The following is a 19,147-nucleotide window of genomic DNA, read 5'->3' on the forward strand; positions in this document are numbered from 1 at the left end:
ACACTCTACTGAATGGGTGATAATAAAAGTATAAAGCAACAGTTTTGGGAAAATCTGGGCAACATATTGAATTAATGTAATGGGGGTGGGAAATTGTACCAATAGGTAACATGTATGGATGGATGGGAACAAGAAGAGAGAGTGCTGAAAAGTTACTCAAATATTTAGATATACCATTCTTGAGAGGAATGTGAATTGTAACTGGTGGGTAGAAAAAGGCCTGCTTGTTATTAAGCAGAAGGCAATTCATTTTATACACATGGAAAAAAGAATAAACCAAGAAGCATGGCTAATTGGATTATGTTGAAAGACTGAGAGAATTAGTGAAGGCTGCAAGGCTGAAGAGAGATTCTGAATGCTATCCAGACTTCATGTTGGTGATGTGAAGAATGGAATTTAGGTTATAACAAGAAAGAAGTTAGAATGAAAGAAGAGATACTGGAAAAAGAGAAATATGAGTCCTCTATTTAGAAAATACATGGTTTTGGAAATGGAAATAGAAAATGGACACAAGGAAAGATAACATGGAAGTTGTTTGGGACAGAGTGAAAATAATTATATTACATAGAAATATATGGAGCTACCCTAATAATAAGTATGAAAAAGAATTAGGCTGTGAGTGAGGAGAAAAGTGCAAATATGCACATTTTGCAAAAATAAGGATAAGAGAAAGGTATTGCAAATGGTCAATGTAGATAAAAGGTTAGTTGCCAGAAGGATGCCAATGTTTTGGAATGGTTTCCCAAGATATATCAGAAATTAAAATTCTTTCAGAGAGTATTCCATCTTCTACTTTTCCATGTTTTGTTATTTCTGCCTCTGTGAAGAAGTAGTGATTGAATTAATTTTTTAAGCTGAACTGTATTACATATGTTTCAATAATTGCTCATAACTTGGAAGCTGTTAAGAATCAATTGTGATAAAATATGAGAGCTAGCTAGCTAGCTAGACAAATAATAAAAATTAAGAACCATGGTAAAAATGCAGGTGAACATGATGTAACTTGGGGAATTATTAAAATATGGGTAAAGTTTATGTAGGGAGTGATTATATAACGTGTCTGATATGTGCATGGAGTTTGACATGGCTGTCAGACAACTAGCTGTTCCCTTATATAGAGGCAGATGTTTAAATAACTTGCTCTGACAGATAAAGCTGCTTGGAGGACTAGTGAAACATCTCACACTAACAAGAAAAATAAGTCCAGTTGCCATGAATCAACCTTTATGAAAGAAGATGAGTTTGTGAGGTGTGTCTGGAAAGGTGTTTAGCAGAATTCTAACTGAAACAATTCAAGAGATGTCAGTGAACAGTAATTGGAATATACAGAATGACTTTATCTCACTCAACAGTGGGCAAAATATATTTTTGTTCTTCCGTAGAGCACTGAGAATTATTTAAGTGTGAGAAAGAAAAGTTATTATACATTTATTGATTTAAAATCATATCCATAAGGGAGGGTCAAAAACGAATGGGAGTTGAAGGAATGTGTATTTTGTACAAAAGTAAGGGACCAACACAATAGAAGTACTTTGTGGTGGTTTAATCAAAAGAGAGAATGAAGATCAATGCAAAACAAATACACAAAGAAAGAGCAAGTCCATTGAGTGAAAAGAAAGACTAGAGCAGGGGTCTTCAAACTTGGCCCTTTTATGACTTGTGGACTTCAACTCCCAGAATTCCTCAGCCAGCATGCCTGGCTGAGAAATTCTGGAAGGCAGAACATTAGAGAATCATCAGAGTATAGTGGAAACAGGCTGTTTGCAAGGATGGAGACTTTATAAAAAGATATATTGAATGGTGTTCATGAAAAATAAATTTAATTACATTTTCTCTTTTGACTTTAATTTCTTTTATTATAGTTTTTATTCTTTAATGCTTTGCATAACACTGCTCGTTCCACCATGGAACAGCATCATAAATATAGATGCATTTATGTATGTATGTTGCCATCTGATGGACTCATTTATTATCTCAGATTCTGTCACAAAGAACAGAATTCAGTAGGTTTTGACAGTCTAGTCAGGTTGTTATGTGGGGTTTTGAAGAGTAAGCTTTAACATTGTCTCATTCTGAAAGAGATTTCCTCTTTAAGTTTCTAGAAGTCTTTGATTCCCATGTATTGTTTCTGGTCCTCCATACAGTCAAGAGCCTAGTTAGGTTGTTTGATTAGTTAAGGTGAGAAAGGCAAGAAAATTGCTTTTGTTCTTATCTGGAAATAACTTTAGTAGCTTAGCTCTGGATTGCTGCATCATATTAAAAATATGAGAAAACCTACATGAGGATTTACCTCTTTAATGTGCAGAATGGTGCCATTGGGAGGGCGGACAAATATTGGTCGATTGTCATTGATATCAATTACATCCAGTTGTAACATTGTAGTTCCCCAGAGTGGTGGCCTTCCTTTGTCAGTAGCTACTACAGTTAGATTGAACCTCTCATAGGACTGTAGACGTCTGCGCGTTGTGACAAGCCCTGAATCTTTATGAATTTTGAAGGCCTCTGAAGACAGAAGAGATACGGCTCACTTTAGATATGGCATGAAATCTACAAAAAAACGATTTATAGTACAGCGGTGCAAATTTTTCAGTGAGGCAGTTTAAAGAGAGCTTCTGGACCTGCTCCTCAGCTTTGTGAAGTAACTGGGACTATCTGAAATGCTGGTTGGATACTTGGAAGATCATACAACAGGGGTTTTCAAATTTGGCCTTTTATGACTTGTGGACTTCAACTCCCAGAATTCCTCAGCCAGCGTGCCTGGCTGAGGAATTCTGGGAGTTGAAGTCCACAAGTCATAAAAGGGCCAAGTTTGAAGACCCCTGCCATACAACGTCCTCTGGGGATAAGTGCATACCCACACTTTCACATATTTATACATGTGTTGAAGATACTTCCAGGTGATGTGATTGATGCATGTTCAGTCATGACCTCTGACTGAACTGTGGCTGCTTCAGATTCAGTGGCTCAGTTTGCTTGCAAGTGAAGCAGCACACTGAATGATTGCAGGGGCCTTTTTTGTTATTAATGGCCCAACATAAGCAAGAAAATTGCTGGAAGCCTGGAGTTAAAAAGAATGAATTAATATGCAAACAAAGCATCTATGATGCTATATAACAAGGCACTCATGTTAAATTTTGCTGCACGAATAACCATTCTATCAATATACTGAATCCCCATAATAAAATTAATTGACCATTATACTGTGTTTTGTAGAAATAATTTTTGTGTTGCTCTATCTGCCACTTTCATATGGAAAAATAGAAACCAATCCTACATTTTTAACATTTAAAGAGCAATGCTTGACAAACTTTACTGATTGGTTAAGTTGTCCTCCCTGTTATTTTTCAGTTCTTTTGATTTTATTGTAAATTATAAATAAGGAAATGCATTTCTGAATGCATTTCGATTGTCAACATTTAGACATGGTTCAGAAAAATACCTCCTTGACAAATAATTAGGCTTTAAATTAGTTCCAGTGAAAAAAAAGCAACCCATGTTAAAGCGTAACTGGAGTAAAGATGTGGGTTTTCAAGTAGAGAGGACTATTTGCAAGATCTACAGATCAGATCTTGTTTTCAAACCAGGTTTAACTTTCAAGATCCCAGACTGTGCAAGAAATTTGCTCTTCTCTACCAAGTCACTTTCAACTAGTTTTGTAGGGAAATACTATTACATTTCATGCCAATGAGTGGGCAACCGGTATCAGGATTTGGAAAGCCCTATCACCAACACTCAATAACCTATTTGTAAAGTAGGGATTTTGGCAAAGGAAAGCAACATATGCATCATAAAACTTAACATTTATATTAGTAATACTAATAAGCACACAATGCAAATATGTCTTATGGTGCACTGATTTGTATCTCTGTAATTAAAAATTGGCTACTTTTGATAAACCAAAAAATATGCAACTAGTGTTTGAACCATTAATATTTCTATGATTTGTCAATCATCTTTTTGGACAGATCTTTTGTTTGTTACTAGAGATACACACCGACTCCAGGTCCTTCAATGTTGAATGTTACCACTCCATTGTCTCCCTCATCAAGGTCAACAGCAGTCATTGTGATGACAGAGGTCCCAACTGGCTCATTTTCATATACGCTGGTGCTATATTGTTTTTTGGAAAACTGGGGCCGGCAGTCATTAATGTCCAAAACTGTAATTAACACCTGAAATCACCACAAATCAACAAAGAAATTACAAGAAAAGAAGACCTTGGGAAGACTGAAAGACAACACTGAAATGGAATTGCCATCCTTTCAGTATGGTGTAACAACACTGCAACCACTAACCAGCACTTTTAAGACTTGGTAATTTCCAAATGTATAAACTCCAGACATTCACATGTATGAATTCTACAGTCAGTAAACCTTTGCTAAGAATTCTGGGAATTGAAGTCCACACACTGAAAGTTGCAAAATTTGGAAAATACCAAGCTGATGCAAGATGCTGGTTGTGGCGGATTCATTTTTGTTTATTGAGTGAGATTGTTGAAGTTTTTTTTATAAGTTGTAAAAGAATATTCCTTGGCTTCCAACTTCATTTCATGCCCCCTTAAAAATCCTTTGCAAGTATTGGAAGTAATATATTTGAATCTCTGGCAAAATAAATTTTGCTCCCTCCCCACTGCCTGCTGGTAAGATTGATTAAGAAGATTGACCTAGCAGAAAAAGAATGAAGGAGTGCCAGGAAAAGACAAAAAGGTCTCCTCCCCATTCTGGTTCTGCCCTGGCCTACTTGCTTCAGACAGCCTACTATTTGCACATAATTAGTTTTTTCTCTGCAACACTACAACTTTCCACAGAAAAAAACAGGCCTATATTGGGATCAGGGAAATCCTTATGGTACTGGAATGTCACACAGGTAGTTCTCGACCTACAACCATAATGGAGCCTGCCCATTAAAGTTGTAAGTTGTAAAATGGGTAATCACATGTCCAAACAGACAGTGAGAACAATTAATCAGTGGAACAGCCTGCCTCCAGAAGCAGTAAATGCTCCAATACTGGAAGTTTTTAAGAAGAGACTGGACAGCTATTTGTCCGAAATGGTGTAGGGTTTCCTGCCTGAGCAGGGGGTTGGACTAGATGACCTCCAAGGTCCCTTCCAACTTTACTACTATTACTATTACTAAGTGCTCATTAAGGAATCATTATGGTTGTTAAGGGAATTGGAGGGTATAGAGCAGACCCATGGCTCCCTATAGGGCATTTTTGTTGAAAACCGGGAAGTGAACTCCCAGTGTTCGGCAAAAAAAATCATCAATCACTAACCTGTGAGTAAGGGATGTTGCAAACAGCCATAAAAGTGGGCCAGTTGCCGAGCACCCTAAGTGTGATCATGTGAACAAGGGGAAGGGGTAGCCATTGGAACTTCAGAAACAGGTTGTAAATTCCTTTCTGGGGATCCATCAGTAACTTAAACAGACACTAAGCAAAGAGTTGTAAGTTGAGGACTACCTGTAATTGCTGCTTCCCCATGGATATATTTTATGTTACAGTATCAGCACTGTCAAGCAAAATCATGTAAGAGGAACACAAATGTTTTTTGGTATTAGTATGATATTCTTCACAAGTTTCTTATCTTTGCTTGCAGTTTCTACACATTCTTATGTTATTAATTATATGCCACAACTTTTTGGTATAAATTTATAGCCTGCCCTAAAGGAATTTTCAAAGTAGGGTAGATGCAACCATACAACTGAAGTCTTGCCTTTTTTAACCTGTGTCATACATACCGCATGTGCATAAAAAGGATAGAGTTTTCATCACATACTTCATGCACCGTGTTGATGTTTTTAAACCTCCTGTAACTGCCCTGAGCCTGTTCCTTTCTTTCTCTTTCCCTTGCTTTATTTAATTTTTGTAATTCCATCCCTTTCTGCTCTGCATGCATTCACCAATATATTGGTGCTTCTTCCTCTCCATATTGTTCTATGGAATATAGAAACTTACTATTTGAAGAGGGATTTGTGACATAGACATAAATAGCTATAAGGAAAGCTCTATCTTACGAAAACAGTGGCTACCTTGTTAGCATTTTGAAAACACAGAACAAATTCTCCTTATTACAAGTTGGTTACCTGCACAGAATTCTCTCGGCGATTACTAGAAATATCCTCTGGGTTGTCTCTAGCTATTGCAGTTAAGGTATAATGATCTCTCTTTTCTCGATCTAAGGTTGATAGAATGTAGATATCTCCCTGAAACACACAAAAATCTTCAGAAAATTATCAGAAAATGATATCACATAACTATGTTGGATGGGAACTCTTAGAATTTCACAACTGGGCTCAAAAACAGTAACTGTGAGAGGGACTTTGGAGTCCTAATGGACGATCACTTGACTATGAGCCAACAATGTGCAGCGGCAGCCACAAAAGTTAATACAATCCTGAGGTATAGAATCAAGAACACATGAAGTATTAGTACCGCTTTATAAAACCCTAATGAGACCACACCTGGAATACTGCAACCAATTTTGGTCACCAAATTCCAAAAAAGATGTTGAGACCTTGGAAAAAATTCACAGAAGAGCAACTAAGATGATCAAAGGCCTGGAGACTAAAACATATGAAGAATGGCTGCAGGACTTTGGGTTTGGCTAGTCTAAAGAAAAGAAGAAATAGGGGTGACATGATAGCAGTATTCCAGTATTTGAGAGGCTGGCAGAAAGAAGAGGGGTCAAATTATTGTACAAAGCACAAGAGAGCAGGACAAGAAACAATGGTTGGAAACTGATCAAAGAGAGATGCAACCTGGAGTTAAGGAGAAAGTTCCTGCTAGCTAGAGTTTTCAGTTTGCTGCATGGAGATTTCATTGTTCATTATATATATGGGGTATAGTAATTTATTCTTACAATAATGCTTAAGGCAAGTCAGTATTCATATTAACGGTAAATAGGAATGTCACAGGAAGTAATAGTTAATACAAAGCCATCATATAAGTTAAAGTGAAAATTTATTAATTGGTATGTCAAAAGCTAGTTCTCCCAGCAGCTGGCAAATATTTTAATTTCTCTTGCAAGTGCAAGCCTGGGATAGAAAAGGCTGTTTGTTCAGCACTAGATTAGTCTTACTGAATAAGATTAGTCTTACTTTACTATGCTCTACCCTACTGAGTGATATCATCCAAACTTGGCGACTTTAAAATGTGTAGACTTCAACTTCCAGAATTTCCCTGGCTGGGGAATTCTGGAAGTTGAAGTCCATACATCTTAAATTTGCCAGGTGTGAAAAATACTAGTCTTGACCTACCGGTAGATAGTTGGGAGCTCACAAATCAGAGAGATGTTTTGCTATTCTTTAATTGCTTCATATTGCCTAATAATAATCCTAGCACAAGTTGGATAAAGATTCAAGTGAAGCCTAGAATATTATCTTTCTAGCCCAGGACTCTTATAAGGTCTTAATACCGTGTTGGGGTTAATTCCAAATTTCCCCTCTCCATCTCCCAGGCTATACTGTATTTGAGCAAAGCGTCCAGAATCGGCATCTGTGGCTCGAATCCTCAAAATGATGGTCCCTAGGGGAACATCCTCAAAGACAGGCTTCTGTAAAAAAAAGAGGAAAACACTAGTCAGATGTGGTTATACATAGTATTATAAAGGTGCATCATACTATTTCATATACTCAATTACTGTGCAAGTTAAGCAGCTTTCCTGAGTGATCAGACTATAAAATCATAGGGCTGGAAGGCACTTGGGAAGTCTTCTCATCCAGCAGCGTGAGTAAATAAAACTAGGATCACTGTCCTGAGGAGCAATCTTGTTCAGAGTTTGCCTTGCTTCTAATTTACAATTAGAGGTGCAATTCAAGATGCTGGTTGTCACCTTTAAAACCCTCCATGGCTTGGAACCACGTTATCTGAAGGACTGTCTCTTCCCGGTTACATCCACCCAATCCATCAGAGCAGGGTGGCAGGGAATGTTGCAGTCCCCAATCCTGGCAGAAGCAGAAGAAGGGCCTTCTCCTTTGTGGCTCCCTCCTTTTGGAACATCATCTCTGCAGATATTAGGCAAGGCCCTAAAGACCTGGTTTTGCCAACAGGACCTGGGGAAACCAGAGTGGGATGGAGCCCATCAAATGACTAGTTTGATTGCTTGTGGCCACCAGGAGGTTATTGTTTTTATTCTTTGTATATTGGGCTTTTAATTTTTTGTAAGCCGTCTAGAATTACTGAAAGTGAGCCGGCGGCCATATAAATTCTCTAAATAAATAAACAACAATTGTTCATTACTGTTTACCAACAATTTATTTGGGGTTCCTCTTTTCCTAAATACTTGGAATAAGAAGTCCAAAAATTTCATTATCAGATTCAGATAACATTACAAGAATGCTTTTCTTTGCCTTCTGCAATTTCCCTTTTTTTTCTTTGTGTCATGTTACTTTGCACCAATGTTTTTCAAACTTGGTAACTTTAAGAAGCATGCACTTAAGCTCCCAGAATCCCCCAGTCAGCATGTTTTAATTTTTAAAAATAAAGTTTTATACATTTAATTAATGATTTAGATGAATCCTTCTAGTTGAAAAACAGTGGATAAGTAAATGAATAATATGACATGGTATATTGTCTTAACTAATATTATTACAATGGTATGATAAACTCAATCTATAATTCACACAACCAAACAGCTAATCTGCTAATTACAATACTAAATACTACAGTACCAACTTTAAAAACTGCTTTTAAAAAGATGAAACAAATTTGTGAAGATAACTGTAAGTCTGTCAAAGCTTAATAGATATGGCAATTAAAACAATTGTCCTTCGAAGACAGTATGTGTCTGATCACCAGATGGAGGGGACAGACAATAAGGAAGTTGTTTCAACATTACGTCCTGCTACTACATTTCTCAAGAGCTTTTGTCTCATCAAAGGAGGTTCTAAACATTTGGAGTTGCAAGTCAATTCTTGTACCTTTAAATTCTTACAACAGTTTCGCCCATACTGCAATATATAATTAATGCAATTTGGTAGAACTATGATAAAACTTTAGCCACTGCATTGCTTAGTTTTGATATACAGCACATTCATTGATTATATTTCCCTCCCTCTGCCAAAATACCTAGTGTGATCCTGATCATCTAACTCTACATTTCAACCACAGGGCTGCAAAAAGAAAAGTATTTCAAACAGAAAAAACAACTGAGAAGAACACAATGTCCCTTTCCCCAGTCTGTCTCTTCCTCCTATTTTCTCATAAATATTTCTTGCTTTAATTCACCTGGTAAGATGGCTGGCTAAACGTGGGATTGTTGTCATTGATATCCACAATTTCTAGATAAACTGGTATTTCAGCTGATCTCCGTGGAGTCCCATTGTCTGAGGCCCGAATAGTAAAATTCAACCAATGGACCTCTTCATAGTCAACTGTTCGGTTTGAAATTACCTTTCCTAAGAGTGATCAGGCAAACATGAAGATTGTTACTGTCCATGATCCTTCTATGAAATAGGTCCTGTACTCTCATTCTATTTCTACAATATACTTAAAAGGATACAAGGACTTTATACATATCCAGGTTCTGCTGCTAGAATATCAAAGCATGATACTGTATGCTCTTAAGGCCCTTGGGATTATTTTTAAAATAAATATTCTGGACTATTTGGGATAAGGAAACCAGAAAATTATTCTCATATTTAATGTCTGGAAACAGACGATCCTGAACCATTAACCTTCATTTTATTGTAGGTTAATGTCTTTTATACATTTTCCTACATCATAAAGCCCATGTAAAGATTATATATTCACCCACCCACCCTAAAAAATGAACCAAAAATTAATTATTGTCCAGGTTCCACAAGTTTAAATTTTGGTTGTAACTTAAAAAGAAGGCAACAAATGATGTAGCATCCTCGATAGAGTTTGGGAGATGTATGCATACTCATTTTAAAAAAAAGATTTTAAAAAAGATTGGCCTAAATACTCAGTTGTGAAAGTCTGAGTCCACAAGAATACATTTGATGAAAATAGAAAGGTGGCATGGCTGGATAAGAACAAAAGCCAGAATTGAAATAGGATGCAGCTTAGCTGATCAAGATCCTCCATCATTCAGTTTTACTTTCATATTAAGTTTTCCTTGATTTCTGGTGATTTCATACGTCCTACAGTTTTCTTGGCAATAATAGGGAAGTGGTTTGTCACTAACTTTTTTCATGATTCTTTCAAAGAGTTCCCTCTCTAGTCTATAGCTCTGTGATTCCTAAATGCCACCCCTCGAATCCAAACCTGACCCCAATTAACTTTCCAGCCCATTTTAGCATCCGTCAATAAACTTCTTAATACTTTACAAAAAGGGGATGATTCTGGCTGTCTGTGCAAAGAAAGACATCATCTGCGCAATCAAAAATAAATATGAAATAAATCAGTACATTTGTTTCTAAAGTAATTTAATTTTAAATTTCCATATGAAAAGTCATCTTCCTTAAAAATATCCTGGTAAGAACAACAATTCTTAGGTCTTACCTGCTGAACTGTCTTCAAGCTGGACATATCCCTCATGGGAGAGGTTGAGCAACTGATATGTGATCTGCCCATTAACACCTTTGTCAGGATCTACAGCCGACAGAGATATTAAGGTAGTCCCTGGAGTGGCTCCTTCTAGTATCCGTTCTGTGAAAAATGTTGCCCCATAAGGGCGGAACCAAGGAGTGTTATCATTGACATCCAAAACATTTACTGTCAGCTTGGCTGCAAGAGAAAGGGAAGTACAAGACAAGTAATATTGAAAACATGAATATTAACCAGTTTGCTGTCTCTCCTTTTTTTAAAAAAAATATTAACATCACTATTAATCTAATATGAAGTAGAAACTTTCTCACCATTTGGCACACTCACTGAGCGCTCAAGCACATCACTAGCATTATCATAGACAGAGATTGTGACATCATAGGTGGCCACCAGTTCCCTGTTTAGAGTAGCCTTCACTTTCACCGCTCCTAAAAAGTACAAAACGAAGAGAAAAAGACTTCCAAATTCAGTAGCACATAAAATTTATGGAGAATTGCTGAAAAGTGTATTTTTCTTCCTGATCCATTTTTCCTCAAGGATCTTTTCCTAAGTGAATTACTAGCAAGCCATTCTACATATATCCATTCTTACTGTGCCGTTTATTTATTTATTTATTTTAAAAAGTCTTTGTATGCTACATCTTTTTATAAGCAGTATTTATAAACAAAAACATACCTGTGAGCTGAGAGAAAGGGCATCTGTGGGAAAGATGACTGATTCTAAACTAAATTAATTCCAGTGCTTTAATGAAATGTGCTTTTCTCTCTGTACAGAAATATTAAAGAGGGCTTCCTCAGAACAGGGGTTGCAAATGAACTCCCCTCATCAGCTAAAATGTGCTGTATTCTATACATTTGCTTTTAGCATATCTTTTAAGGGCCCGTGATTAATATTCTGTTTTTATGGACTTTATTGCTACAATTTACATATGCTGCTCCATTTATGGAGAGTTTGAACAATATGCATATGTTCTTTTCTTAAATCACTGCAAATTTTAAAAGAACAATAGCATTATATTTACCCTCCATGAACAGTTTCATGAAATCTCTGCTCAGCCATGAAATTTAGACAAATGATGTTGAGAAATTACTATTTCTCCCTCTAAGCCACCTAGCAAAGTTGTGGACAATAATATTCCTATATAGAACTTTCATTGCTTGGGGAAATCATGATTCCCCCCCCCAAAAAAAAATTAAACATGAATTGTGAGCAAATAACCAGGAGCAAATTTTGAAGATCACAAAATCATGTCATTGGATGTAGAAAGCTTTGCTACACTGCCCTGCAAACCAAAACACAAGACAAAAGATCACTTACCCTAAAAATGCTTGCCCCTCCCATTCCCTAGATGCTTAGGTGCTTCTGAGGGCGGTCACCATTCAGTCTGTGAAGGCTATGGCACAACGTATAGTTTGCTAGCCAGACACAAACCAGCACTAAACCAGGAATGATGATGATGAGAATGATGATGATGAGAATAAATAGAGTGTTGACAGAGATGCAAAGATAACACATAGCATAGACACAGAAACACAGAAATCAAACCTGCAGGTCTGAGAGCCATAAGGAAAGCAAAAAGATAGTTAGTTAAAGCAATTAAGCACCAAAAGTGCATAGAAAAACCCAGAGGGCTCTTCCAGACATAACAATATTTAATCAAAATGAACCTCTAATTGATCAGCTGAGGTGTGATGACAGGACTATCAAAAAGTTCAATATAGAACTGTTATGGTTTCCTTTCCTTTCTTTTTCATAAAGATAGGAAAGGAAACTGATGTTCTGTCCCCAAATTGAGGTGGTAGGAGCCCAGCTGGCTCACGACATAGAAGAAAATTGTCTTCCTGTAAAACTGAGGGGTGGTCTGAAGTGCAGATGGCCAATCAATTTTTGTCCTTGTCCTTTGCTCTGTTTGGTCATTGGCTGATTCTCTGTGATCATATTAAAGTCACAAAGACTTTAATGCTAATTCCTAGGATGTTTTATGAGTGTTAAATAGTCAGAAGAGTTAGTTCAATCCCTACTACATTTAAATTATACAATCAGAGGATTTGCACAATGGAAAGACTGGAGTCTGGAAGTGCCCAAGAAAGCAAGGGAGAATAAGAAAGAAAAAAAGAGCAGAATATGAAAAGGAAAGAAAAAAAGGTAGAAGATATTGGGAGAGCACCTCCCATGCCATTTGTTGTTCTGATAACACTCCCATTTTCAAAGGGAAACTGACCCTTAAAGGCAAGTGACTGGTTTTCTTCAGTCCCAATATATTAAAATCTGGGAATGCACATTCGATATATGGGTTATCATAATTGCTAATTTGGGCCAATAATATTATTTTCAACTTTAATGTAGTACAAAACACTAGGGTTTTTTTCCCTTTTGCCGTTTTTGACCATATTCATTAAATCCTGTACACAGTGGTTATCTATTGTATTTCCAACTCTGGTACCTGTTCGAAAATCCACTGAAAAAACACTTTGCTGATCAGGCACGAGAGCATCGGTATCATCTTTGGCTAGGATTTCAATGAGGTAGTATTCCAGCCGGGGGTTGAGATCTTTGTCAACTGCTGTCATTTCAGCTATCACTGTGCCTATAGAAGCTGATTCAGGGACACTGACAGTCTGGATGGGATTGAGAAACTCTGGCTGAGAGTCATTGATATCGTCAATCTGAATACCCACAATGGCGGTGCCAGAGAGAGATGGTGTGCCTTGATCTGTAGCAACTACTGTCAAGCGGTAGTTGTCCTTTTCTTCTCGGTCTATAGTTATATTGGCCACGCTGATGACCCCAGTGTTAGCATGGATCAAGAACTTATCTTGAGCTCCACTTTCTATCCGGTAGCTCAGCTGCTGATTGAGGCCACTATCCATATCAGTTGCAATTACCTGAAGCACAGAAAAACCTAGGGGGAATCCCAGACTGTATTATTAGAGAGGATATTTCAGTTATTTGGAACTTCAGAAGAAACAAGTGAACATTTTGAATTACTCCATTTAACCTCCAATGTTCTTCAATTAACCCAGTTGATCTCCAATAATTCCCTAAGTTTCTGTGAGTGTTATCCAATATAATGTAAAGGAAGTTGTAAAACTTATTCATTAGACCAAGATGTGCACCATTGTGATGCTACAATAACTTGTTTTTCTTTTCCACAATTTATTTGTAAAAGATATGGAAAACATAAACAAAATAACTGCAAGTTCCAACAGATAATTGTGCATTGCACAAAGGGTCATACGAGGTTTTAATGAGAAATGAAAAAGGCTCTATGTATGGTTTATGTCAGTGTATCTCAGCCTTAACAACTTTAAAGGATGTGAACTTCAGCTCCCAGAATTCTCCAGCCAGCATGTTTGCTGGGGCATTCTGGGAATTGAAATCCACTTCTCTTAAAGTCATTAGGGTTGAGAAATACTGGTCTATACAATATCAAATTGCTTGCAATCAAAAGGAATAATCTTTGATACTTTTTAAAAATACAGATAGGCGTATAGACATAATTAAATCAATATTTTTTGTAATTGACCAACCAGTTGAAAAGTAGAGTTGTTGTTTTTTAAAATGAAATTTACCAACCAAAAATGTTCCAAGCCTTATCCATCATATTTCTCTTGAAGCAATGATTTTGGTTAATTTAAACTACATTTTCCCAATCATGTAAAAAGGGGAAAGTTGTGGTTTAAAGCAGGGGTCCCCAATCCTCATGTCCATGGTCTGTTAGGAACTGGGCCATGCATGCTTCATCTGTGCATGTGTGGAATCTAGATTGTGTGTGAAACCATCTTGTCTCACACCCACCACACCCCGGGTCCATGGAAAATTATCTTCCATGAAATTGGTCCCTGGTGCCAGAATGGCGGGAGACTGCTGGTTTAAATTTGTAAATTAATGTTGTGGACAACTCATTGGACAATTTGTAAATTAATATTCTGGACAAATCAATCCCTTATTTTGGGCTAAATAAAATCTCTAGTTGAAACTAGCAAGGAGTGGATACAGTTTCTGTGTTCATTCCCAGGAACTAAAGTATGATTTAGCAGAGGAATGGTGAATCCCCACAGTTTAGCATATTACGAAAATATACTTTTAAATTAAAAATATAATTTTTAATATCAGCATTGGAAAATGAATCACTTGATTTTATTTTTTTCAAATAAATTTTCCTTTGTTAAGTGGAACTGAATTTTCTCTTTATCTGCTTCAATACTGCAGTTGTATCTACCAATATAGCAAGAAATATATACATTAGCAGAATTCACAGTACAATCAGTATTTACAGTATTGTAAAAAAAAAAATCACTGATTTTCGCAGGCAATTGGCAACACCCCACCCTCTTTACATTTCCAGTTATTTTCTTTCCCACTTATTTTAAATTCCTAATACTTAACTTCAAATCAGTTCCAAATTTTCCATTTTGCCTTCATTCTAACCTGCAGGGCTGTTTTCTAGTATCCGAACAGACAAGACTGCGGGATAAAATATCGGTCTGTTGTCATTATTATCCAGAACGGCCACGGTGAGATTAGCAGTACTGTTCAGTTTGCCAATGTCAGTGGCAACAATCAGAAACTCCAAGATGGGATTCAAGAAAGCCTCTCTGTCTATCACTTGCCCCGGCTTCACTGAAATGACACCTAAGGTTAATAATAAGAGAAAGAGATGAACTTGACAGGGAAAAAATGCAGTCCAAGGAGTCTCCAGATCTATCAGGCATACTCCACAGTTTTTTTTGTATTATCAAAACAGAAACCATACAGATTGATTTTGGCAAGTGGCAAAGGAAGGGAGATCTCTTTGCTATGTGATTTAATCTATCACCTTCATGCAATGAGATCTTGTAATAATGAGACTTCTATTCCTGTTTTTTCTTTGCAGTTTTCACAAAGACAGTGTTGTTATGACAATTTTAAAATGTCCGTGTTGCAAACTGACTTAAACATTCATGTTTTATACACATTACATTTGCCAAAAGCTCCTCCCTTGTTATCTTAAGCTCAAGAACAAAAGTGGCTGATGTGCAGTGATGAGTTGAGAAAGGGATGGACAAAAATCTGTTTCCTTATCTCTTTGGCCAAAAAGGGCAAGTTTTGCTTGGTTAATAGTTTTGGCCAACTCCTACAGTCTTACAAAAATATACATATGCTTGCCAAGTTCTGTTAATTTTAAAGAACCGCTTGGCAGGTCTTGATTTATTTAAGTAGAGCAGTCAGAAAATATGGCTGGTGGAAAAACTGATGATCTGGAAGTGCCTCATGCTAACCTTATCTAATGCACAGAGATTTATCTAGCAGATTTGTTAAAAGTCTGAAGGCATTTTTCAACTGTTTCCATATTGCTCTCTCATGGGGCAGAAAAAAAAAAATCTATTGCTTCATCACCCTTAATAGGCAGACAGCTATACAAGAAGAGTGTATGTCTTTCTTACCTGTTCTGTTGTCAATGATAAACAGGTTCTTTTCTTTTCCAAGCAGTTGGTATGTCAACACTGCATTGATATCCTTGTCATCATCCAAAGCTAGGATCGGTCCATTAAGGACAATGAGAGGAGTTCCTGAATCAGACATGAAGAACTCAGAAAAGAGGCCTAATGTCGATGGACTGACTCTACCTCCCTCTTCCCTTTCCCTGATGATCAACAATGAAATATGAATGAATGAAATAGGGTGAGATCCTATGAAACAATAAAATAGTGCCTGGTATAACCTTGACAGACTGAATCAAGACGCCCTTGGGAGAAGCCTTAAGCCCTGCTAAAACAAAACATACATTCATCAGCCACATTAAAGTGGAGGGAGGGGGGAATCAAGACATTTAGTGGAATGTTATCCTCTGGGCAAATTCTTGAGCTCCTGAGAGAGTATGTCAGTTAAGGACATGATGTGGTTTGCTGAGGAGTAAATACATGAGAAACTATTTCAAGTATTTAAAGTCATAATTTCACACCAAATGAAAAACTACCTTTATGTGCAATTATTTTATGGATGATTTCATATACCGGATACTTCAAACAACAATTTGGCCTAGGAATAAGCCATCGGTTTCACATTTCCTTCTCTCAAGTATTTGGCTTAACAAAACATTACCTGATTTAATTACATCACAGCTGTGATAACCAAAACTGTGGGGTGATCCTTAAAAAGCAGATCCCATATTAAGGTCAACATAATAATTTGCAATCCACATTTGGGAGGTTTTTTCAAAAGTGTGTTGCTATTTCAGACATACTGGTCAACAGCAAATTGGTCAAAACAGGAGTGTTTCATTAAACTGAGATGTGCCATCCTTGGTACTCTCTGAGCTTACTTGTTTTCTTGAAGACAAGAAAACATTACCCAAACCAGATAATACCATCAGCGCTAGGACTAGCACTGATGATGTTACCTAGTTTGGGAAATGAAATGTCTGCAAGAAAACAAGCAAGTTCAGAGAGCATCAAGGACCCCTCATTTCAACTCTGAGCTACAAATATTCTCCTTTATTGATTAAATTGCGAATATGAGGAAACATGCTTATTCCAAACATGTAATTCAAAAGTATCAGAAGCATGAATGAAACAGATATCTGAATGGATCAAAGAAGCAAATATGTCTAGAATCAGCAGATGAGACCTTGTCATTTTCACTGATGCTGTTATAATTCAAGTGAGTTAGAAAAGGTCATAACTTAGCTTTAAATAATTCCCTATTGCAAGGGTGTCAAACTCGCAACATCACGTAATATGTCGCGAAGTATCGCAACTTTTTTTCCATTGCTGGCAATGGGGTGGGTGCGATTTCACTATGATGCATCCGGCCCATGGGCCGGCAGATTGACACCCCTGCCCCATTGCATAGTTTTTAAAAAGCTGCATTTTCTGAATGGAAAAGAGAAGTTGGAGTATTTTAGAAATCACCTAAAAAAGACAAAGACAGAAGCAGTAAAATAAATCTGGGGGTGTATTTGACTTATTCAGTTTCCCTTTCTGTTTCTTTCACTTCAAAAGCATTTTTCCTTTTATGTACTGTACAATAAAATCTCAGAAAATTTTCTCCCACTTCACTTATATATCAGGAAGTCCTCAACTGCCCAGAAGTACAGTCACAAGTTATTATAGTCATAATAGAGGCCTCCCATGACTGGACACGAATTGACATATTTTGCACTGGTTGTAAAGTGAACACAATTGTTAAACAAACATTAGGGTTTTTAAACCAATGCCACAGTCATTAAACAAATCAATTTAGCAAACTTTTTTTCCCCCAAAACTGGAAGTAAAACACCAGAAACCAGGAAAAAAGTGTCATAAATCCTAATTATGTGATTGCGGGAAACTGCAAAAGTGAACCAGTTGCCAGGTGCCCAAAATAATTTCAAAACCAGGTCATAAGTAGAAGTCCATCATAACTTCAAATGGTCATTAAGCGACTGATTTACTGTAAGTTGAGGACTACCTGTATGCTTTTGAAAACACATAAATCTTGCAATAGCGAGAGAAAAGGGAGAATCATTTTTAAAAACTGGAAAAGTGTCCTGTGTTTGAAAAGTATGAAGGAACAGTTTTTTCTCTCATCACCATTTTACTTATTATATGTGTCTTAAAATGTTTTTAACAGAAAAACAGAACCTTTCATTAGTAGCAGAAGAGCACAGGTGCTTGAAAGAGACTCACTGCGTGTCCTGAGTTTTGGGCAGAGTGGGGACACACCTACCTGGAGGGGAATTTTCTAGCACCTCAGCCTGGTAGGAACTCTGAGTGAAAAGAGGGTGATTATCATTTTCATCCGCTACTGTAATCACCAGCAAGTCAAAATCCTGAAGTTGTACCAAGAAAAAAAAGAAACAGTAATTTAAAACAAGATTCAAAACAAGGAAGTCGGGTTGTCTTTTGAAAGAAAACATCTTCGGGACAGCCATGACCTGAATGACTGAAAATCTCCATAGATAATGATTTAAAACAACACAAAATACTGATTTTCCCTTTAGAAGGAACTTCTTCTCACAATTATCATGAGAATTTCCAGAATTCATATTAGTATTTCTGATTTGTTTTCCTCTCTGCATATTTATATCCTGTCCCAGCCCTCAAAACTTTGGGTAAATAACACATATTTCGATATAGTACTAAATTGACCTTCCATTCTAGAAACCCATTCAACCAAATAAGTGATTTAAAAAAAAACCTTCTAAAAATATTTGATTTTGAGCTGGTGGTCTTTCTCCACGAGAAGCTTGTTTTTGATCCATTTCCAAAATCAAGGTGACATACACAATGGCAGGGATGTTTACAGGTGTTGCTTTTGGTAGTAGTTAAAAAGTTTAAAGTAATGAAACCCACCCGGCAAGGATATTCATAGGGGGTGGTTAGACAGTGGTCACAAAGATGCAACATAAAAACCAAGCAAAGCATTGATTGTATTGTGATGATAGCCGCCTTGACTTTTTTGATCATACCCTATGAATATCCCTGAACAATGTCCTTCATTATTTTGAATTTTTAAGAATCACTAAAAAAACAGAATCAGAGAAGACACTAGGTTGTTTCTGATGGGGAAGATCATGTCTATTCTCTTTGACCCATTAAGTATTTGGGAAATTTGATTTCAGAATTACTGTCTCAGAAAACACCTATTTTTATAAGCCTATTAGAATATATATTT

At 36.8% G+C, this 19,147-nt stretch overlaps 1 protein-coding gene across 10 annotated transcripts in view; it reads right to left on the minus strand.

Annotated features, from left to right (window-relative positions):
* The window catches only part of CDH23 (cadherin related 23), a 641,486-nt gene that overhangs the window by 30,795 nt on the left and 591,544 nt on the right, over nt 1-19,147 (minus strand). For 8 of the 10 annotated variants that reach the window (XR_005553851.1, XM_039320524.1, XM_039320527.1 and 5 more), the window contains 11 exons: nt 18,200-18,302; nt 15,937-16,062; nt 14,942-15,145; nt 12,954-13,412; nt 10,822-10,938; nt 10,466-10,690; nt 9,227-9,396; nt 7,416-7,553; nt 6,085-6,204; nt 3,995-4,172; nt 2,291-2,502 (listed from right to left, as the gene is read on the minus strand). Coding sequence is in view for 8 of the 10 variants with exons in the window: in XM_039320524.1 (XP_039176458.1) it covers nt 2,291-2,502; nt 3,995-4,172; nt 6,085-6,204; nt 7,416-7,553; nt 9,227-9,396; nt 10,466-10,690; nt 10,822-10,938; nt 12,954-13,412; nt 14,942-15,145; nt 15,937-16,062; nt 18,200-18,302 (2,052 nt within the window). In the remaining 2 variants the exon portion in view is untranslated. Of the gene's footprint in view, nt 1-2,290; nt 2,503-3,994; nt 4,173-6,084; nt 6,205-7,415; nt 7,554-9,226; nt 9,397-10,465; nt 10,691-10,821; nt 10,939-12,953; nt 13,413-14,941; nt 15,146-15,936; nt 16,063-18,199; nt 18,303-19,147 lie in introns of those variants that run through there. The other 2 variants (XM_039320528.1, XR_005553852.1) reach the window with 2 other exon arrangements.

Source organism: Crotalus tigris, unplaced genomic scaffold (assembly GCF_016545835.1).
Source record: "Crotalus tigris isolate CLP2741 ecotype Arizona unplaced genomic scaffold, ASM1654583v1 scf7180000023654.2194447, whole genome shotgun sequence".
Classification (NCBI taxonomy): Eukaryota; Metazoa; Chordata; class Lepidosauria; order Squamata; family Viperidae; genus Crotalus; species Crotalus tigris.